At 37.3% G+C, this 23,893-nt stretch overlaps 1 protein-coding gene across 11 annotated transcripts; it reads left to right on the plus strand.

Moving 5' to 3' along the window:
• Positions 1-1,820: 1,820 nt before the first annotated feature.
• pip5kl1 (phosphatidylinositol-4-phosphate 5-kinase-like 1) lies at positions 1,821-19,218 on the plus strand. 11 transcript variants are annotated; one of them, XM_046839586.1, is made up of 11 exons: positions 1,821-1,938; positions 5,853-6,050; positions 10,936-10,986; positions 11,414-11,568; positions 13,821-13,945; positions 14,039-14,073; positions 14,161-14,213; positions 15,034-15,185; positions 16,214-16,379; positions 17,437-17,475; positions 17,937-19,218. In XM_046839586.1, the coding sequence occupies exons 1-11, from the start codon at positions 1,921-1,923 to the stop codon at positions 18,358-18,360; spliced, it is 1,416 nt and encodes a 471-aa protein (XP_046695542.1). In that variant the 5' UTR covers positions 1,821-1,920; the 3' UTR covers positions 18,361-19,218. The 11 variants fall into 11 exon arrangements, with proteins under 11 accessions (XP_046695542.1, XP_046695546.1, XP_046695547.1 ...); XM_046839590.1 differs by having other exon boundaries at positions 5,856-6,050; XM_046839591.1 differs by lacking the exon at positions 1,821-1,938 and adding an exon at positions 2,002-2,107.
• The last annotated feature ends 4,675 nt before the right edge of the window (positions 19,219-23,893 follow it).

The raw sequence follows: 23,893 nt of genomic DNA on the forward strand, positions 1-23,893 counted from the left end.
TCTGGAGCAGGATTTCATCAAAAATGTCTCTGTAAATTGCTGCATTCATCTTTTCCTCGATCCTGACAAGTCTCTCAGTTCCTGCCACTGAAAAACATCCTCACAGCATGCGGCCTGCTCTAGGAAGAGTCCTAGTGGTTCCAAACTTCTTCTATTTACAGATGATGGAGACCACTGTGCTCATTGGTACCTTCAATGCTGCAGAACTTTTTCTGTACCCTTTCCCAGATCTGTGCCCTGTTATAATCCTGTCTCGGAGGTCTACAGACTTCATGGTTGGTTTGTGCTCTGTCATGCACTGTTAACTATGGGACCTCATATAGACAGGTGTGTGCCTTTTTAAATCATGTCCAATCATCAAAATTTACCACAGGTGGACTCCTATCAAGATGTTCAAACACCTCTAGGATGATCAGTGGAAACAGGATGCACCTGAGCTCAATTTTGAGTGTCATGGCAAATGCTCTGAATACTTATGTACATGTGATTGTATTTGGGTTTTTTTGTATACATTTGCAAAGATCTCAAACACACTTCTTTCAAGTTGTCATCAACTCTATTTGCAGAAATGCAGCCCCAAACTTGCAGGAAACCCTCACCATGCTTTACTGTTGCCTGCAGACGCTTATTATCGTACTGCTCTCTGGTCCTTCTGCAAGCATATTTCTGTTTTTTTTCTGTATTCTGGTACAGCCAAATATTTTACATTTTGACTCTTTAGTCCTGCTGCATATTTCTGCACCCCTGATCCTATGTTTTTGTGCATGCATGGTTAATTCGCTTAGCCTTGTTTCTATTTTGGAGGTTTGGCCGCAATTCAACTATAAAGACCATTTCTGGCCAGACTTCTCCAGACAATAAATAGATGTACCTGGGTACACTTTGCATTTTGTATATTGATAATAATATACAAAAATATTTTTTTAAATATTATTTATATTCTATGAAATATTAATGAAGATTAAATCAGCAGCATAATATGGATTGCGTAATAACTTTTGCTCCCTGGAGTTTTGTCAAGTTACTTTAGGACTTGTTTAAACAATGTTTGGTTTTAGTTTTATAAATGTTTTATAAAATGAAACAATTTATACATCATCTTGCAGACGTAAAGCGCAAATGATTATATAGGTGTTAAATAACATGTTTTGCGCAGTAATTGCGCAGTACTGATGTTCATAGAACGTTAATAAAGCTCATACGGTCCTGAATGGTTTTGCTTTATAATATTTTATTGACTAACCGTTGCTTGGGTGAGATATACAATTATTATTATTATTATTATTATTAATTATTATTATTATTATTATTATTCATAATATTAATATTAATATTATTGTTATTTTGTATTATTATTATTCATTTATAATTGTTGGAGTTTTAATGACTTGTTTATTGTTACAATAATACATTATTGTTTACAATAATAATTACATGATTTAATTGTTACTAATAAAATACAACAAATAAAAATGATACTGTTATTAATAATAATAATAATAATAATAATAATAAAAAAATGTATAGTGCATACACACACGCACACACGTGTATGTTTCTGTGTGTGTTAATGTGTGTTATTGTGTGTGTTGGGTCCGTGGCAAAATTGTCTTGCGTTAAAGTTTTCCATTGTCTAAAATGATTAAATAACACATCCCTTCCATCACCGTTTCTATTTACTGTCTGGTATCCACCTAAATTCCATTATTTTATATAATGCATTTCTTCAAAATTTCCAACTGAATATGAACCAAAACTGGCATGGAATCGACTCCCGTTTTCTCAGCGCCTTTCATTGAAGAGTCGACTCCTTTTTTCAGAATCGACTCCGCGGGGCAGAGACAGAGCGCTGAGCGAGTTGCCTGCTGAAGACAGGAAGAATGCGCTGAAACCGCAGAGTGGACATGAACCAGAGTCTCCATGATGAGTCAAACTGAGGTAACATCTTTCTCATTTTCTTCCTCAAAACAGTTTCCTGCTTAGCAGACAGGAAGATATAAGCATGTTTCTACTGAACTGTATGGTAATTCTTAAAGCAAACCTCCATCTCTGGAGTTCACTAACAGGGAAAAAAAAAGATTTGGCTCCACTAACCAGGAGATAGAAGGTAGGGTTTTTTAAAATATTGAAAGACCTACAGAATAGTACAGAATAACTGAATAGAATCCATGTAACCATGTTAGGTGTTGATGGCAATCTTCATGTGTCCGTTTCATTCCAGAAACTGGTTAAAACGCTACTACACTGTAAGTCTTCATGCCAATGAGCTGAAATCACATTTAATCTACTGCCCCATAGCACCTGATTTTCATCACTGCAAACAAATGAGTCTCTATTAACTGCCAGGAGACCATAAAACAGTCAGACCACTCACTATGCATCAATTCTTTTTTTTTTTTTAAACCCATAGATGTATCAAAATTCTCAGTCTGAGCCTGATGATATTTTAGTACATGAATAAGAAACATTCACATTTCCATAGATGTAGAATTGACAATATGATTTAAGACATCATGCATCTGATTTTCAGTGGATTGTACTTGTTACTCTTTCTGTGCCAAAGCTCCAGGGTCCATGGTACAATCTGAAGTCTTGTGGAGCCTTTTGGAGTCTTGCAGGTTCTCAATGGGTTTCTTCCAGGGTTGTCAGTTTCATTCCTCCTCCTAAATCCTTAGGATTTGGTGGATTGAGTATGTTAGTTTTCCCTACTAGTTGCTAATGTGTGTATGTGTGCATGGTTCCATGTGAATGGTGGACTGGTATCTCATTCAGGGTGTATTCCTGCCTCACACCGAGTATTCCCAGGATTGGATGGTCTTGAGCACAAAGCGAACCAGGATGAAACGGTTTGTGAGGAAGAACATATGAATGCACGTTGATGAAAGATTCTGTGCTGTATCTTTTAACAGATAAGATGTTCGCAGAAAAAACGACTTCAGTGATAATAAGTCATGTCTTTTTGATATCGATCTACCACTTTGAGCCAGGGGTATAGCAGTGTTTCTTATTTCTTAGCCTACCTAAGCTGCAAATTCTCATGAATAAAATGCCTTGGCAGTGACAACACAGGGATTTCATTACAGATGCTACTTATTAACGGATTTACAGCTTGAGTATCAATTTTTGGTATAATGCAGGATTTTTAAGTTGTTGTTTTTTTGGGAGTTTGCAGTGTCAGTGCTTTGCAACATTTCAGACAGGTGACAATCTTCAGGACGGAGGATTTTGTGGTTTCTGGTGGGGCAACTATTTTTTTTTTTTAAGATGCTAACATACAGGAATAGAACACGCGTGCCATTCTATGATGTTTGTTGACGAAGAAGACGTTTTGCGACATTCAGTTTCAGGAAAATTGACAACTTCCTCTACTAAGAAGTAGAGTATCTTTAGAAATTGAACTCTGCTGGAAATATAACATTATATTATGGCTTACATACTGATGACACTTCAAATATTATCTCATCTAATGGTTGCCAGAAGACGACTCATTCGTGATGCAATTACAGGTTCAGATGGGAGATATTCAGTGTCGTACTGATCGAATTGTATCCTAATGGAAGAGTTCTATCGAGATTGATGCTATGTATCAGCGCTTTTCTGTTTCTTTGTTGACAGACGGGTTATTACTGATTACCACAAATATCACAGAAGGCCATTAGGACCACGACATCAGCACCAGGGTTATCACCACCAGATCTCCACCCGAAACCACACTCATAAAACCCACCGTCTTATAAGCTAATGTGTCTACAATCCTTCTATCAACATGCGAAAAACGCAAAGCCTCTAATGGTCACTATGGATGCTTGAGCAGGTTTAGATTATTCAGATCATTAGTGTAGAACAGAGGGATGCGCTTTAAGTGACAACACGCTCCATTCTTTAACACTTGTCGTGTTGTCAAGGAGACGGGCAGCAGCAGGTCTGTCATCTTCTGTTGTGATTTAACAGGATCTCAGCGTCTCAGCTTTGTAGACGTGCAGCAAAAAGCAGCATCACTTCTGAGTGGAAAATGTGCACATGAACACGACTTTTTGGGGAGAAATTGGGAGGGGTTTTGGAAAACAGAGAGATACTTTAGATTAAATACAGATAATAGTAAACACAAGATATTAATATGATTGCAAACAATATTTATATATGAATAGAGAAATAAGGGAAGGCGTTAATATGTGCTACATACACTATAAGGACAATAGCTTTGGGACACCTGACTTTTCCAGCCATATGTGGTTCTTTCCCAAGCTGTTACCACAAAGTTGAAGGCACACAATTGCTGGATGTTAAAGCATTCAACATCAAATATGAGACCCAAACCCGTTCCTGCATGACAGTGCCTCTGTGCACAAAGCCAGCTCCTTAAAAATATGGTTTGCATTGGTTGGAGTGGAAGATCTCGATTCGCCTGCTATAAAGATTTGACCTCAACCCTTTTAAGTTATTTATTTATTTATTTATTTATTTATTTATTTATTTATTTTTGCTAATGCACAAACCACACTCCAAAATCTAGAAGTGTAGGAAAGGATTCCAATTCAGTTGTATTTCCATGCTTCACCACTAGAGGCAGACATAAAGTTAACCAATCATGATAAGTTACCTCTGACATCACAGTGCACCGTTCTCCATCAAGAGTAAAAAAAAGCCAGAACACAGAGCAGCAATCGTTATTCAACATCGTGTGACCTATCGAACAGCAGGTCATTCAGCACTGGGCATTCGGCATCATGCAACCTACCGAACAGCAGGTAGCAACTGACAGCAAGAATCACACACGATCATTTTTAAACCCAGTAAAGTTTTGAGTGTTCTGAATGCTGTACCTTGTTTTTACTGACATGCTGGGGCGAGTACAATCACCTTATCAGCATACACCAGATAGAGAAACTCCCTTCGAGCTAGATAGGAAACCTTCCTAAAAAGAAGGGTGGAGGTTGTTATAACGGCAAATGGAGAATAAATATTGAAAAAGCACATACAAATCTTTTGAGTAAGTGTCCACAAATCTTTCTTCAAATAGTGTACCAAATGCACAGTGAGAAGTGAAAGTACCATGCACATGTGGTGTTTTATCTTAAAAAAAAAAAATAAAAAATTAACAGTACACGACTGGTCATTAAAGAACACGGATTAAATTACCTATTTAAAGCACATACACAGCTTCCCAGGGAAAAGAAACATCTTAAAGGTATAAAAAGTACATGTTCCAGAGCGGTGACAAGCAAAGGAACAGCTACGTTCACATATTCGCCAACTCGTGGCGACAAAGCGACCCTAGACCCATCTGTTTTTTAACAAGAGCTGACGACTTACGATGATACGAGCGATTGGTGACTAGATGTGGGTTTCCAGTGATGTGAGAAAAGTTTGGAAAATCTGGACCAATGGGTGTAAAGACAGTAAAGCTCACTTGATCCATCGTTCTTATACTCACGCTCAAAGAGCTAAACAGACCAGAAAATACCCACAACCCAAGTACAACCCAAGTAAATGCTAGTTACACCAACGGCTGAAAAAAGTTACTATGGAAACAGTTAGAAGGGACTTCCTAGAACAGTGACAACTGCATGTGTGAATGTTGCTTGACACTAGCACAGCTTATCATGAGTCAGTGGATATTTAACAATACAAAGGTCTCTCTATGCTAATTACATTGACGTGTCCCTTTTCACTGTTGTGCAACAAGAGACTTGTATGAATGCTGACAGATATTGTTAAACTGTTCTGCTTCAGGTTTCACAGGAACCAGGTTCTAGGCATCTCTTGTTTTACAAACAAAATGATCAAATCATTACATGTCATGTGTTAAATCCTTATTGTTAATTCATTCATATCCGGATTCATATTTCCAGCAGATGGAGATGGCAGGGCCGAGTAGCAGCGGTAACACTCGGCCAGTGAAGATGAAGAGCTGGGGAGGCCTGCGCCAGCGCTGGAAGCTCCTGGGTGTGTTTGAAATCGACCAGCAGCACGAGTTCTACCCTCTGACTTGCATGATGAAGGAGGGCCTGGCTGCTGCTGTGCAGAACACAATCGACAACCCAATACCCGTAAGTAACACAAATAAGCAACAAGCACTTTAGAGTATAGAAATTATGAGAAGCTGGAGGAAAAATGCAGGAAAACTGACCTTTGAACTTGACAGGCTGTGAAATCCTTAAAATTTGGAATGATTGTTCTAAAAATGAATAGTAGTTAAACCCTTTTGATGATTTAAATGATTATTTAACTGATTTCCATCTTCATTATTTTAAACTATAGCTCTGTGTCCTCTACTTTTTTTTGTGTGTGGAAAATCCACTACGTTTGTGGAGGTTTGTGCTCATTCAGGTGCGGTCAGTGTTCTAATTCATCCCAAAGGTGTTCAGTAGGGTTGAGGTCAGAGCTCTATAGCAGACAAATCACATCTACTTTACAACACAGTGAAATTCTTTCTTTGGACATCCCAATGATGTTAGGAAGCTGGGGTCGGAGCGCAGGGTCACCCATGATATAGTGCCCCTGGAGCACAGAGGGCTTTGCTCAATGGCCTAGGAGTGGCATCTTGATTTATACTAAGATTTAAACCCCAGACCAAGCCTGAGCCTAATTACTGAGCTACCACTCAATACTGGCTTTGTGTGGAAAAAAAACAAATGCTACCACATCCAAAGACATACTACACACTTGTGTGCCTCCAACTTTTTGATAACAGTTTGAGGAAGAACCACATATTACAGGAAAAGTCAGATGTCCAAATATTTTGCCTATGGTGTATGATTCTGCCCACCGGTCACCAGTCCTGAGATTGAATATAATAGGCATTATTAAAGACACACCGAGTTCAAACATTGTGTTTATACGTAATCGGGGTAGAGATTAAATCCCAGAGAGAGAAGGGTGTTTAGTTTTGGTCCCATAGTGACCATGTGTTTACGAATTATGAACTCCAGTCCAGGGTGTTGTATTGTTTTGGGTGCTCGCAGTGCCTGGCCCCCTGAGAAAGAAGAAAAGAACATTACAGTTCTGCTGACACAAACACAATTGTGAAGCCTGTGTAAGAGAGGGGTGGAGGGATATCACAATGCCCCTGTCTCCACTGCACAGACCAATAGGCAGAGAACAATATGGCAAAGTTTTTTCTTTTTAAAGGAATACTCCAGTTTTTTCCAACTTAATCTCTATCTACTACCATGTAATGCCATTATATTCAATGTTCTACCTCACAAGTAGTTCGATGTCAAGTGAACTTTATGACTTTATACAAAAAAAAAAATGTATAATAGACCATTTACATGTATATTTATAATCATTTCTCAGGTTACATAATATTTGTAGTTTTACCTACAAAACAAATCATTTTTGCTAATGAATCATTTTCTCTGGAGAATTCTTGTGGAATGGAGTCCACATGGTGTTGCATGCCCTCCTCTGGGATTCTGGTCTGTGTTGACATATTTGCATTTTATGACTGCTGCACACGTTATGCTTCAGATCTCCTACATCCCAACGTTGCCGGTGAATGGTGAGGTCAGCGAAGAACACTGAACCCATTGTTGTGTTCCTATTCGAGATGGCTGTGTGACATGGTGCATTATTAGAGCCTTCACAATAAGACACATTGGTGGCTAGAAGGGAATCTATATGGTCAATAACACTATAGTGTGGCATTCAAACAATGTTCGATTGCTGTTCTGGCTCTTGACGTGTGCTGAGAAAGTTCACCACACCAGTACACCACCACCATCACCCACACAGCATGAACTGTAGAAACTCAGATCTGTAGATTTATGAAATCAGAAGAATAATGAGGAAACTTTGTATGGTCTGATTAGTCGCATGTTTTGCTGCAGCATACATGATGAATCCTTATGTGTTGTGAAACAGTGTGGATGAGGATGTGGCCACTGTAGCTTCCATTTTCCATTCTTGGCTGACAGGAATGGGAGTCCTTCTGCTGTTCATTTACCGCACTGATATTTCTGATGTTGCCTGGATACATGAATTCATCCATCAATCCATCCATCAATCCATCCATCCCTCCATTTTTTGTACTGCTCATCCTGCATGGAGTGCCAACCCACCACAGGGTTCCACAGACTACAAACAATTTGGAAATTATGGACTTGAGGAGGAAAACCAGATTACTTGGTGGAAAAGATTATATAACAGTGTAGGGGTGGATTCAGATCACCAACCCTCAGAGTTTTGATGCAAACATGCTCATCTCTAGACCAAAAAAAATAATAGAAATTACTGTTTTTTACTAAATTTACTTTTATTTATTTTCCAGAAATTCAATAACAGTACATAAGAAGATTTTTATTACAACATTGTTTTATATGTACCGTTGTTACTTCTTTTTAATAGTACTGTAAACAGTATTGAATTTTATTTTTTCTTTACTGAATTATTTAGATGCATTTAGACTCCATATAAATGAGACTGGAGCGGTCAAGTGTGTATTAATATTAACGCCCATAGCAGCGACAAGTGAAATGGATAGAGATAAAACTGAAATATGTTTGTTTTGTTAAGTTGTGTCCCGGGAGAACCAAAGGAATGAATGATGGAAAGGAAGAATGTTCATGTGAAACACATTAGGAACCCATTAGGTGGCTTTCGTTCTTATACTCAAGATCAAAGAGCTAAACAGACAAGACAATACCCACAACCCAAGTACTCAAATGTTACTTTTGCATGGTTTTGCTAGTCTTGTGTGTGAAGAGAATGTGTATAGGTGATGTACACACACACACACACACACACACACACACACACACACACACACACACACACACTCACAGTCATATGTTGAGCTTTGCCTGCTTATGCAGCAGTTTGACTGTGAATAATAGTGAATGTGCAGTGTGTTGTTTCTGACTCAAAGCACACAAATAAGACATGAAGATGTGACCTTATTGCATAACACTATACATTATTATAGTTTTATATATCTCAGGCCATGTTTGACATCAGCATTGTGTGATGTTTGGGTTTGGTAATGCATTAATTAAATTAAGCTCCAAAATGAATGTTAATGCTAATTCTAGATAAATGTGGGGTTGTAGTTGTATAAGAAGATTCTAGTCATTTGTCACATGATCCTCCTTTCTCTTTTATAAACAGTGAAAACTCTGAAAAAAATGAACCAGATGAACCGGTTTATGTTGAAAATGGATTATGTTGATCGATCTTTGTAGATCGTTATCGTTATCGATCAACATAAACCATTTTCTGGGTCTTGTCCAGAGTTTCCACTGTTTATAAAAGAGAAAGGAGGATCATGTGACAAATGACTAGAATGTGACTAGAATGTGCCATTGTTTCATATCCAATGTTGAGGATGTAACAGTAGAAAAATTTATTTGTGAAAATCTAAGAATCATAATGTAGAATCATTATATAGAGGGGGTTCAAAACACTGGTATACAAAGACCACATAAAGTGTACAATAATGGAAACATTCGAGGGTTTAAACCTAGAAAGTACATCATTGGAAAATATTCCTAACTTGACATAAAAAATAGCAAGTTTTTCTTGATCAGAGTATTTTTAAGGTCATTGTGGATTCAGATCACTACATGTAAATATTAAAAACTCTCCATAAATAAAGGAACGATTTAATGATCCACTGGATTGCAATAAGAAATGAATAAATATTAATAGATTGATTAAGATAGAAATAGAGCGATATAAGCTGATATTATTGGGGTATCAGGTTTTGGGACACCTGACTTTTTCAGGCCAGGTTCTTCCCCAAACTGTTACTACAACGTTTATGATGCAGTAGCATTACATTGTGTCTTCACTTGAACTAGGACACTTAAACCTGTTCCACCATTACAATGCTCCTGTGCACAAAAGTTATGGTTTACATGGGTTGAGTGTCCTGCTATATAGCTCTGACCCTATTGAGATACTTTGGGATGAATTATAAGAGAAAATGGAGACTAAATGTTGAATGGGATGTTCAAAAATGACATAGAATCTTATGGTAAGGTTTTCACAACCTTTTGCTTAAATAGTGTACGAGAGAAGAGTATTTACACTACACAAGTAAAGGAATAATGTACTTCATCCAGCACTGCTTTATAAATCTTGACCTTTTATTGATAATTATATGAAATGATTGAACAATGGCCTGAGAGACAGAGGATATAAAAAGGCAAACTAATCAAGGATTAACACAAGAAAAGTGAACAGAATTGGGCAACAAATCAATTTGGTTTGTTGAAAGAACAGGGAAGAAGACAGGACCAAAGGAAAACAAAAATGCGAAGCAAACATGAACACATGATGTTTGTCACCATTTTAAAAAAACAACCTACAAATAATGTAAAACTAAAACCATATACAAAAGTTCACCACATTGGCATTTAATGATAGTACAATTAATTAATTGTTAAGCAATTATCACCTAGCTACTCTATAAGCTATATGATATATAGCTCACCTACAATAAAACTACTTTATAACTGAGGTCACCTTTTCTGCAGATTTGAAATTATAATCTAAAAAAGCTACTTTTTACTTGTTTATTATAGGACATACAGATAAACGTTTATTCTGCTAGTTGTTTGACGTACCCGACAAAACTCCCTCCATAAGATACTAAGAGTGCTGTTAGGTTATTTATAATAAAGAAAATACCTCTATTATTATTATTAAACATTCTATTACACAGGTTTTGTGTAAGAAGTATGTGTTTTTACCTTAACTCCCTATTTACCTTTACACGTTCCTTTCTAGTACATTTAGTTTAATCCATAATATAAATAATGTTTATGATAACCAGTTATTTCCCCTCAAATCAATGAAGCAATAAAATTCTGTGCAGAAAACGTGTTTTCAGTTCTTTTGTCATTGGAATCAGGGCCATTAATTGGTTATTTAGAAATAATTTGTAACCTCAAAAGGAACATAATCATGTTTATTGCATCTTTGATGTTTCAGAACGAACTCTGTGACGATGATTATCAACTGGAAGTGATGCAAATCCATAAGGTACTACAGATCTCTGTTAAATTACACTATAACGCTAGTGTAATATGTTGTATATGGTGGTGAAATTATGCCAGTATTATGTCGTGTGTGTGCGAGTGTTGCTTTATTAATCATTTTGAACATTGCGTACCTGTGCTTAAAAAGTAATTCCAGAGAAACAGGATGTTTAAAACAGAAGAGATAAGGGAGGTAAATACACAAAAAGAACAGGATGTTTTGTACTAGAAAAGTGTTTCTGCAGCTGAATGAACCAACATTAATTAATAATGTTATTGATGACCTGTTGGGTGAATATCTACAGTTTGCACCTCATACAACCCTTGAAGCACTCTAGGGAAACATTGTGTTTTTGCATAATCACCCTGCACTAATACACAGAATAATCTAGAATATGTGATTGTTTGTTTATGTGACTGTTCGTGTGAAGGGCTTTAAGATGGAGACGTTCGCAGGGCCGGTGTTTGCCAGCCTGCGGCGCTCTCTGGGGATGACAGAGAAAGAGTATCAGCATTCCCTCTCTTCTGAAGGCTGCTACCTGCAATTCATCAGCAATTCAAAGAGCAAAGCGGACTTTTTCCTAACGTGAGTCAGCATTAACATCCTGCATATTAGATACACCACTGTGTGTGTGTGTGTGTGTGTGTGTGTGTGTGTGTGTGACTGGAAAGAATCTTTTTGTACTAAGATAAAAATCTGGATAATGTTACATATGTTTGATATAAAAAGCTTGGCTTTGGCTCTTTTTTATTTTTTGCCCAGAAGAGTACTTGAAGAAACAAGATATTTATTTTCCTAAAATGATGTAAAACTCATTTTGGGTCAGGTTCGCAAATGCAGTCATAAAAAACTTATAATCAGCCTTCATAATTACTCCTTGACAGCTATGTAACCTGAAAAGCTACATGAAATAGTGCAACAGACATAAGCATAATCAATACAGTTTGTACACAAAATATCCATTATGGAACATCCCATATATACCGTATTTTCCAGACTATAAGCCGCTACTTTTTTTCCCACGCTTTGAACGCCGTGGCTTAAACAACGAAGCGGCTAATTTATGGATTTTTCCTGGGTTTTTCCCGGTTTCACAAACTTCAAACCAAAAAACTGAGCCCCATAACATTAGACCAATGAAATTGCCGAATGGGTTTAAGGTGAACCAATGAAACTCTTTATATTAAATCGGGTGCACTCCCACTCCCACACATCGGGCCGCACCACATTATAAATATGGATGAGGTTCCTCTGACGTTTGACCTGCCGCTCACTCGGACTGTCAACAGGAAATGCGAATCATTCGTCACGCTGAAAACAACCGGGCATGAAAAAACACACTTCACCTGTGTTCTGAGCTGCACGGCATCGGGAGAAAAGCTTCACCGATGATGATTTTTAAACGCACGACGATGCCAAAAGAAAAACTCCCGAGAGAAATAGTTGTGAAAGGAAGGAGGAAGACAGTGAACAATTACTTTCTTGGTAGGCTACTGTTTAGATACAAGCCATGTAACAGACACTGTCTTTCATTAAAGCCTGTGTAAAGTTCATTAGTTTCAGTGTGAGACAGGTGCGGCTTAATTATGTTCAAAATAATAATCTTTGTCAAATTCACTGGGTGTGGCTTATATTTGGGTGCGCTTAATAGTCCGGAAATTACGGTAAACTATATGGACAAACGTATTAGGACACCTGATCTGTGGTCCTTCATCAAAGTGTTACCAAAAAGTTGAAGACACAAATGTCTTTGAATGCTGTAGGATCTTTCACTAGAAGACTCAAAACTGTTCCAGCATGACAATGCCCCTGTGCACAAAAGAAACTCTATGAAGATATGGTCTACATGGGTTGGGGTGTAACACTGACTGCTCCCCAGGCCTCCTCACAATACATAGTCAAGTCAAGTCAAGTTTATTTCTATAGCGCTTTTCACAACAGACATTGTCTCAAAGCAGCTTTACAGAAATCAACAGTCAAGGTGAATGGTGTGCATTTATCACTGATGAGCAGCCATGGCGACTGTGGCAAGGAAAAACTCCCTTAGATGTAATGAGGAAGAAACCTTGAGAGGAACCAGACTCAAAAGGGTAACCCAGCCTCATTTGGGTGACATCAAGAGTGTGATTATAAATCTTTCAACAATACAGAACACTGGAAAGAGAGAACTAACATGAGCACTGGAGTATAAGATTATAAGTAAATGTTCTTTCAACAGTCTTTGGTATAAAAGTAGGAGCTACTGAGCTCAACATTTGTGATCATCACAGATCCAGCATCAGCTTCTCCATGCCAGAGCCTTTAAACACTTCAGGAAGTCCAATGTCAAACTCCACACATGCAGTGGGATCCAATTGGCACTGGTACGTCTCTAGATGGTTCAGGATGTTTGCGAGTTTGGCATCTACTTCTTTAAAGTCTATAATCTTCATGAGGAGGGACGTGACTGGAGCTGGCCAAACCTCAGGAAGCAGTGGAAAGGAATTAGTGTAGCTGCTGTTCATGATATTAACAGCACAAGTTGATAATGTGCATACCTGAATTTACTAATGCCCTTGTGGATAAATGAGCACCGATCTCCACAATCGCATTTCAAAATCTAGTGGAACACATTCCCAGAAAAGTGGAGGTTATAATAACAACAAATGGGAACTAAATGTGGTAAGGGATGTTCAAAAAGCACATACGAGTCCTAAAGTCAGGTGTCTGCAAACGTTTGTCTGTAAACCTTGCTATGTTTTAAAACTAAAGTCACAAGGTTCCTGTGCTCTTTCTCTTACACATTTCTCACTAAGCTCTTAGGTATAATATTTCATCCAATATTCATATTATTACAGGAATGATAAACGGTTCTTCCTGAAGACACAGAGCAGAAGGGAGATTCGGTTTCTACTCTCTCACCTAAAGCATTACATGGATCATCTGGAGATGTACCCCCACTCTCTCCTGGTTAAGTTCTTAGGTGAGTGTTTCACAACCACAAATGTAGTGAAGCAATCATTAGTGGACGTTTTTGGCTTTTTTTAAATATAATAATAATTTTTCACAATCGCAGGTGTCCATAGCATCAAGATCTGCAACCGAAGGAAGGTAGAGAGGTCTTAATATTGTACTGTTGTCATGTGATTGATGATAAACTGTAAGCAACATAACGATCAAATCTGTTTCTCTTTGTAGTATTTTATAGTGATGCAAAGTGTCTTCTATCCCGATGAAAGAATATGTGCCAGGTAAAAGACTAGCGAATGTGTGAACACAGCCTGTATAGAGAACATTGCTCTGATTTGGATTCAAGTGGTTTATCTTTTTATTAACATTTGTAATAAGAGACATTTTGTTAGAAAATGTATTAACATGGTAGATATTAATCAACATGAACAACAAGCATCCTACTTGCACTGTATGGACAAAAGTTTATGGACACCCAAACACAAGATTCTTATGTGCTTATATGATTCTTTTGCGATGAACATAAGATTCAGGGTGAGGAGGCCTGGGGTGTAGTCAGTATTCCAATTCATCCCAAAGGTTCTCAATAGGGTTGGGGTTGGAGCTCTGTAACAGGATCTTCTCAAGATCTTCCACTAGAAATCATGTAAACCATATCTTGCTATCTGCAATAGGGCATGGTCATGCTGGAATAGATTTGGGTCTCCTAGATCAAGTGAAGGGAACATTTTAATTAATTGTATTGCTCCAACTTTGTGCTAACAGTTTTGGGAAGAACCACATATGGCTGGAAAATTCAGGTGTCCTTATACCTTTGACCAGATAATGTACAAGGTTTGTACTAGAAGTTGACACTGTAAAGCCTGTAGCATGTGCATTTAAGCCTGTAATCTATAATCGATAAAGTATAAATTTATACAATCTTTTCCGGACTTCATTATTATATCATTGTACCAGAAACCATTTGTTGCCCAAAAAAAGTACAGTTTATTCAATGATTATGTGACAAAGGCAACAACCCAGTAAGTCAAAACAAATAGTGCCAAACTAAAGCGAATATGCATGCATCATTTACACACTGTACACTTTTCTCATTTATAGATATGATATCAAGGGCTGCGAAGTGAGCAGGTGGACAGACCCGGCACCCGAAGGAAGTCAAGTCATTGTTGTTCTCAAGGACCTGAATTTCGAGGGAAGGTTCATCACATTAGGTGATGCTCTGTGTGCCGTAGTTTACTGCAAGAATAAATGTCAGTATTTGCATGTTAGACACAATTCATAAATGGCATCTGGGACCTAAAGAGTGTAAAACCCAAGAGATGAACTAAACTGCATTGCTCATCCATGCCCAGCTGATATATACGCCTGTTACTGCAGGGTTTCCCAGCAGAGGGTTTATAAACAGGGGGCTCGTATTTGGATTGCTGGGGGTTCTTAAAGGGGTGTTAAGTGTCACTGACACATTTCAGTTTTATAAAATCAAGTATGTAATCAGATAAAAAAAAGAAAGGTAATTAAGACTGTTAATATTGTAGTGTTTCAGATCTCAGCTCCCCCAAACTGTTTGGTCTTCATTCTGTGATACTTTCTTCCTAGTTAATACTGTTTGTTGATTACCTGAACGTTTCGTCCTGCTTCACGTGTTGTCCTGTTTTTTATTACAAGTTGAACTTTTCAATGGCATTTAGCATGTGAGAGTTAAACGTAAATTGCAGTGTTAGCGAGATATATCATGCTTTCTGGCTAAATGCGTTCTTTTTTTATTTTTTAACACGTGTTTGATAAAAAAAAAAACCTAAAACACGTTTGATAAAACAAAGCCTACATTTTTAATAATAATAATGATAATCTTTATTTTATATAGCACCTTTCTCAAAGAGCTTCCCAAGCTATATAAGAAAAAAATCTTATTAAAGATAAAAAAAATAATAAAATAATAGTAATAATAATGAAACTAATAGGAAAAATATTAATGAGAAAAATAAAATAAGTAAATGAACATCACAGAATACATCACAAAAGAGATGTAAAAAAAAACCTAAAAGACTTGGCCTGTCTAATCTTATTTGGTTTTATTATGTATTCATTTGATTTAGTAAATAAATAGAAAACCAAATAATTTCAATCGAAGAAATACACAGAAAGATTTTACAAAAAGACACCTGTAGTGTATTGCCTTAATTATTTATTCAAGAACCCTTAATCAAAACCTTCAAATGCGTGTGTGTGTGTGTGTGTGTGTGTGTGTGTGTGTGTGCGTGTGTGTGTGTGTGTGAAGTAGACCAACAGCGTCCTTGGCTGCTCCGCCAGGTACAAATCGACACATCCTTCCTACAGACACTGAATGTACTGGACTACAGCCTCCTGCTGGCCCATCAGCCCCTGCATAAGGACGAGCGTCACCCCAGCCTGTCCTTCGCCTCCCTCATTATGCGCACCAAAAAGTGAGAGACTTGCAAACACTTACAACCACTGTACCTGAGGGTTTATTCATTGACACGTGTGCTATTGAGATGATGAAATTTTATTGCTTTAGAATTGCTCAGCCGTTTAGTCAGGCACAATATCTGGTGAATGTTTTAAACTGATGTGTTTCATAAAGTCGAAATGCACACATTCATGTTCAAAGATGCTACAAATTATATACAAGGGCACACTGGGGCTTTGGAATTAATGTTGAAAGGAGCAGATGAGAAACATTTAGCCAATAATAAGAAAGGAAAAATAACCCGAATCCAGTGATCATCAGCTACCATGGTGTTGTTCAGTCTTATCCGTAAAAGGGCCGGTGTGGGTTCAGCTTTTCTTTCCAGTCGAATAGGAGCCACACTTGACTCCATCTGTTTAATTAGTTGCTTAATGCAGCTTAACACTTATTATACACCGGGGAGAATTTTGCATTTGCTCTAGTTGTCAGTTAGTAAATGACCGTACTGTATCTTACAGCAGACATTGTGCTGCACTGGCAGGTTTATCATTAACAATATAAATGAGCTTTCAGTTTTTTCTGTAAAGCAGTTTGTGACAATGTCTATTATTTAAAGCCCAATACAAATCAAATTGATTTTGGCTTTCAGTAGACTATGAGGTTGCACTTTCTTGGATTGGAAACCTGCACATACGTGTACAACACGTCTTTTGTAGAAAAGATTGCACACCACTGAACGACCACATCTTTGGCTCTAAATGTTTTTCGTTTCATTTTTATGTAGACGCTAATGTTCGAAACCATTTCTTTTAGTTGATCATGTTTTTTTTAACTGAACTGTTCTTTTAAAGTGGCTCTGATGGCGTCCTCTAGTGGACAGTTCATCATGTTTGACAGATCTTCACACTTTTTCAAATGAGAATCTAAAAAGCAGTAATATATATATATATATATTTTTTTTACAGATACATTTTTTTTATGCTTTATGCTCATCAAAAGGTCAAAACACAGAGGCATGTTTTTAGCTTTCTGTTTCTGCTGAATCTTACTTCCTTGTTTACCTTTGTTCCCAGATCCCTCACTTTGCTTTCCACAAGGCCAGTAAAAGGCAGGCATGTAGCTAAGACATATTAGTACACTGTAATATAACCAGTGGTATAAATACAAAGTATTTTACCATAACCACGATTGAGCTTGCTTAGTTACCTTACTTATCCTGAGATCCCATTTTTACACATTCCACAAGAAAATCCAAGTGCTTGATGCATTAGCAAACAAACTAATGAGCTCTGACTAACCAGAGTGATTTGTGTGTGTGTGTGTGTGTGATAGAGAGAGATATGACCAGTGCTCGAATTGAGTCAAGTCCTATGGGTCAAGCCCCAGTTGTTGTGTACTTCATATATTTTTTGCTAAAATAATCTTGGGGACCCCCCCAAATCTATTTTTTACTTGTCATGGGGGGGACCCTAATGCCTTATGGGGGTCCCGGATCCCCCCAGCACCCCCTCAATTCGAGCACTGGATATGGCTTTGTAATGCTATGACTAGATACATTTTTTTTCTCCAACAGGTCATTAAACACAAGCTCCCGTGCTGCTGTACCAGGAGTGGTGCCTGAGGATGACTCAAGCATCCAAACCCCAGAGCTGGATCCAGGGACGTCTCAGTATCAGATCGCAAAGGCGTCTCAGGCAGAATTTGGGGAACAGAACGACGAGGCCTCTACGGTCGAATCTAAATCGGCTGAATTACTGGAGTTTCAGGCCCAGAACCGGAGGCTGCTGCCTAACTTCAAAAACCCAATTCATGTAATAGACGGACCTGAGCAACGCTATTTCATCGGCATCATTGACATCTTCACAGTTTACGGCTTCAAAAAGAGGCTCGAGCACCTGTGGAAGAGGCTGAGACATCCTGGACAAAGTTTCTCCACTGTCAGCCCTCCTGCTTACTGTGTGAGACTGTGCCAGTGGGTACAGGACCATACCAATTAGACTGTGATGACGATATGTGCTGACAACATGCGGCGAACATGCTTGTAGATACAAACAGGTCATGCTAAAGCAGAAAGAATTGAATTGCTCTGGTAAATAAGAGTGCCTATGTGTGGTTGCAAACATTTAGCCACAGTGCCAACATAAGATCTTACTACTAATCAATTTGCTTAGAAATAACAGGACGCCAAGCACTAAAATCCCCTCAAAAAGACACTAGAGTCATTCTGCCAGGTCTATGATTAGAGTTTATACAAATTTGAATACAGAAAAGTTTTTGTTAAAGATTTTCCTTATAACTCTCTTGTGCAACTTAATTGTTAAAGGTTGAACAGTGTCTTTTGTGGTACAGAAGATCATGAACTGAATTAGACAGTCAATGACTCTTAAAAACCAACAACCGATTAGTCAGTTTAAAGTAAACCACATGAACACAAATAGAGAAATACCCGGGTATGTAATTAGTTGGGGCCCTTAGCGTTGGTGCACGTTTGATAAGGCATCCATTCAGCAACAAAGCAGGTGTTTTCAGATTTCAGCATGTTTCTCACGAAACCAAATGATTCTCACTCAGTAAAACAGAGATTTCTCCAGCTGTATCCCTCCCTGCTGCAGGGTCATTCTTGAAGAAAAACCAGGAAGAGTTGTAGGCGAGTTGTAGCCACAGTGCCAACATAAGATCTTACTACTAATCGTTTTGCATACAAATAAATCCCCTCAAAAAGACACTAGAGTCGTTCTGCCAGGTCTATGATTAGAGTTTATACAAATTTCAATACAGAAAAGTTTTTGTTAAAGATTTTCCTTATAACTCTCTTGTGCAACTTAATTGTTAAAGGTTGAACAGTGTCTTTTGTGGTACAGAAGATCATATTACACGTTAAGCAGCAAACTTAATCTGTGAAAGTACTCCTTTTTGTGCTACATTCGAGACATCCATTCGGTGATATCCTTATTGGTCAGTGTAAGAAGTCTTGGTGGATATTTTTTGTTTCTCCTCTTCTAAGATGTTAAAAAGCTACAAAACTCCAAAGAGACGACACATCTGGCTTCAGCAACGATTCCAAGGTAGACATGGCAGTGAACTGAATAAGACAGTCAATGACTCTTAAACACCAACAACCGATTAGTCAGTTTAAAGTAAACCACATGAACACAAATAGAGAAATACTTGGGTATGTAATTAGTTGGGGCCCTTAGCGTTGGTGCACGTTTGATAAGGCATCCATTCAGCAACAAAGCAGGTGTTTTCAGATTTCAGCAAGTTTCTCACGAAACCAAATTATTCTCACTCAGTAAAACAGAGATTTCTCCGGCTGTATCCCTCCCTGCTGCAGGGTCATTCTTAAAGAAAAACCGGGAAGAGTTGTAGGCGAGTTTTAGCCACAGTGCCAACATAAGATCTTACTACTAATCAATTTGCTTAGAAATAACAGGACGCCAAGCACTAAAATCCCCTCAAAAGACACTAGAGTCATTCTGCCAGGTCTATGATTAGAGTTTATACAAATTTGAATACAGAAAAGTTTTTGTTAAAGATTTTCCTTATAACTCTCTTGTGCAACTTAATTGTTAAAGGTTGAACAGTGTCTTTTGTGGTACAGAAGATCATGAACTGAATTAGACAGTCAATGACTCTTAAAAACCAACAACCGATTAGTCAGTTTAAAGTAAACCACATGAACACAAATAGAGAAATACCCGGGTATGTAATTAGTTGGGGCCCTTAGCGTTGGTGCACGTTTGATAAGGCATCCATTCAGCAACAAAGCAGGTGTTTTCAGATTTCAGCATGTTTCTCACGAAACCAAATGATTCTCACTCAGTAAAACAGAGATTTCTCCAGCTGTATCCCTCCCTGCTGCAGGGTCATTCTTGAAGAAAAACCAGGAAGAGTTGTAGGCGAGTTGTAGCCACAGTGCCAACATAAGATCTTACTACTAATCGTTTTGCATACAAATAAATCCCCTCAAAAAGACACTAGAGTCGTTCTGCCAGGTCTATGATTAGAGTTTATACAAATTTCAATACAGAAAAGTTTTTGTTAAAGATTTTCCTTATAACTCTCTTGTGCAACTTAATTGTTAAAGGTTGAACAGTGTCTTTTGTGGTACAGAAGATCATATTGCGACGTTAAGCAGCAAACTTAATCTGTGAAAGTACTCCTTTTTGTGCTACATTCGAGACATCCATTCGGTGATATCCTTATTGGTCAGTGTAAGAAGTCTTGGTGGATATTTTTTGTTTCTCCTCTTCTAAGATGTTAAAAAGCTACAAAACTCCAAAGAGACGACACATCTGGCTTCAGCAACGATTCCAAGGTAGACATGGCAGTGAACTGAATAAGACAGTCAATGACTCTTAAACACCAACAACCGATTAGTCAGTTTAAAGTAAACCACATGAACACAAATAGAGAAATACTTGGGTATGTAATTAGTTGGGGCCCTTAGCGTTGGTGCACGTTTGATAAGGCATCCATTCAGCAACAAAGCAGGTGTTTTCAGATTTCAGCAAGTTTCTCACGAAACCAAATGATTCTCACTCAGTAAAACAGAGATTTCTCCGGCTGTATCCCTCCCTGCTGCAGGGTCATTCTTAAAGAAAAACCGGGAAGAGTTGTAGGCGAGTTTTAGCCACAGTGCCAACATAAGATCTTACTACTAATCGTTTTGCATAAAAATAACAGGACACCAAGCACTAAAATCCCCTCACAAAGACACTAGAGTCGTTCTGCCAGGTCTATGATTAGAGTTTATACACATTTGAATACAGAAAAGTTTTTGTTAAAGATTTTCCTTTTAACTTTCTTTTGCAACTTAATTGTTAAAGGCTGAACAGTGTCTTTTGTGGTACAGAAGATCATATTGCGATGTTAAGCAGCAAACTTAGACATGCGTTCGGTGATATCCTTATTGGTCAGTGTAAGAAGTCTTGGTGAATATTTGTTGCTCCTCTTCTACAAAACTCCAAAGAGACGACACATCTGGCTTCAGCATCCATTTTACCGAAGCCATGCGAACTAGAATACTTTTTAAAAATATATATAACAATAAAAAGATCTGATATGCACTACAATAAAAGAGGAATCATTTTCAGTTATGTTTCAGTTCCTTCTAATTTTCTATTATAACATCTTAATATTCTAATCATAAATGAGAATATTAATCGGTTCTCGTACATTTTGGCTGTGATTAAATGTTAACCAATTACTTAACCAGTTAGTCAGTTCAAGAGTGAATGATCACAGAATGTTGCACATGAAATGTTATTTAACTCTGCGTTGATATTGTTTAAGTTATATGCAAAGAAGCTCAAAACTGAGAACATGACAATAAACATGATGATGCTAACAAATTAAGAGCACTGGTGATTCAGGTATGAATTGGAACTGTGTAATTCTCTCTCTCTCTCTCTCTCTCTCTCTCTCTCTCTATATATATATATATATAAAACCCTCCTATGGTTATAGGGAGGTATATAGGGTATAGGGAGCCTGTGGTCCCAGTTGATAGATTGAGAATTATGATGGACTTTCCCCTATGGTTTCTTTCCCTAAAGTACAATTAAAGAACAGTAGAAATATCTATCCTGGTGCCTCCAAAATGTAAAGTTGATCAGTACTTTCTCAATAAATCCCAAAACATTTATCCTGGATTATCAACAACTATAAAAACATATTATTCTGAGCCAATCTGCAGTAAACAATATAATCACCGTCAATTAAAGAAATGTTCAATTGTACTTCTGAACTTTACCCCCCCCCAAAAAAAAACAAAAAAAAACTAAATCCCCTATGAATATCTACTTATGTATATTGTAAACCACAATGTACTCGTATCCCAGTGCTCTTGGACCTTTGAAGAAGTAGATGCCGAACTCGTAAACATCCCGAACCATCTAGAGACGTACCAGTGCCAATTGGATCCCACTACATGTGTGGTTTTGACATTGGACCTCCTGGAGTGTTTAAAGGCTCTGGCATGGAAAAGCTGATGCTGGATTGGTGATGATCACAATTGTTGAGCTCAGTAGCTTCTACTTTTATAACCATAAAGCCTGTAAAAGACTGTAGAAAGATCATTACTCATAATCTTACACTTCAGTGCTCATGTTAGTTCTCTCTTTCCAGTGTTCTGTATTGTTGAAAGATTTATAATCACGCTCTTGATGTCACCCAAATGAGGATGGGTTCCCCTTTTGAGTCTGGTTCCTCTCAAGGTTTCTTCCTCATTACATCTAAGGGAGTTTTTTTCTTTCCACAGTCGCCACGGCTGATCATCAGGGATAAATACACATCATTCACCTTGACTGTTGATTTCTGTAAAGCTGCTTTGAGACAATGTCTGTTGTGAAAAGCGCTATAGAAATAAACTTGACTTGACTAAAATTAATCCGAATGTCTCCAGATATCACTAGTTCCTGGGAAAACATCCCGCGCCACCATTTTTTCCGATCCCTTCTTTTTTTCCCACTTTCCCACAATTCAGTCCACCTCCGAAACCTGATTGGACAAACAGTCTGTCCATCATACAGGGAGAAAATCCTCATTGGCTATTTTTCATACCCCATAAAGACACAATATATTCATACAGTATAATACAAACATTTTTCATTACATATGCATTGTCCTAAAATCCCTAGTATGTTATATATATATATATATATATATATATATATATATATATATATATATATATATATATATATATATATATATATGAATATGATTACAAAGTTCTGTAATTTACTTTTTTTTTTAATTAACAAATTATGGTTTCTTTTATTTTATTGTCAATAAAACAAGAATGAACTGCAGCCATCAATGAGATGAAGTTTAGTAATAGGTTTATTGTAACACCCATGTTACATTTTAATATGGAAGGAATGGGACAATTAGATGTACACCAGCTAAACGTTTGCGTTTCTTCATGTGATCGTAATTGATTATTATTATTATTAATATTATTATTATTATTATTATTATTATTAATATTATTATTGTCTAGAGTGACTGCAGGACCCCGTGTATAATCTGTTCGTGTAGAAACAGTAACCCATGTATGTACAAGCGTATTATTATTAACGTTTACGTTACAGCCGGAACTACTTGTACCGTTAGAGGAAAATAGCGCACACTTTCTGACCAATCAGATTTGAGGATTCAAACCGTAATCCACACTTTCAGCTCTGTATAATTATTCATTATTATTATACAATATTATTATTATTATTATTATTATTATTATTATTATTATTATTATTATTATTATTATAAATGTTAATAAATAATGCTACACATTTAACTATTGCGCTTGGTGTTTTATTTTAAATAAATAAATAAATAAATAAATAAATAATTTTGCACATTTCGCATTTCTGCTTGATATTCGTACCTTAAATGATTATATTTATGATAAAATAAAATCTATGCTCCTATCATAAAGGGGTAGTTGTAAAAGCAGAACGTGTGTGAACAGAACACTGCACTTGAGAAGTGAACAATACCGGGTCCCTTTAAACAGGCTGTGTA

This window comes from Silurus meridionalis, chromosome 25 (assembly GCF_014805685.1).
Source record: "Silurus meridionalis isolate SWU-2019-XX chromosome 25, ASM1480568v1, whole genome shotgun sequence".
Lineage (NCBI taxonomy): Eukaryota > Metazoa > Chordata > Actinopteri > Siluriformes > Siluridae > Silurus > Silurus meridionalis.

What these genes read in the sequence shown, in the direction of transcription:
- pip5kl1 (XM_046839585.1), top strand. Translation starts at nt 4,728, where the DNA reads ATGCAACCTACCGAACAGCAG. An exon ending in CAATCGACAACCCAATACCC is followed by an intron (nt 6,051 to 10,935) that starts GTAAGTAACACA and finishes TTGATGTTTCAG; the next exon opens with AACGAACTCTGTGACGATGA. An exon ending in ACAAGGCCAGTAAAAGGCAG is followed by an intron (nt 17,476 to 17,936) that starts GCATGTAGCTAA and finishes TTTCTCCAACAG; the next exon opens with GTCATTAAACACAAGCTCCC.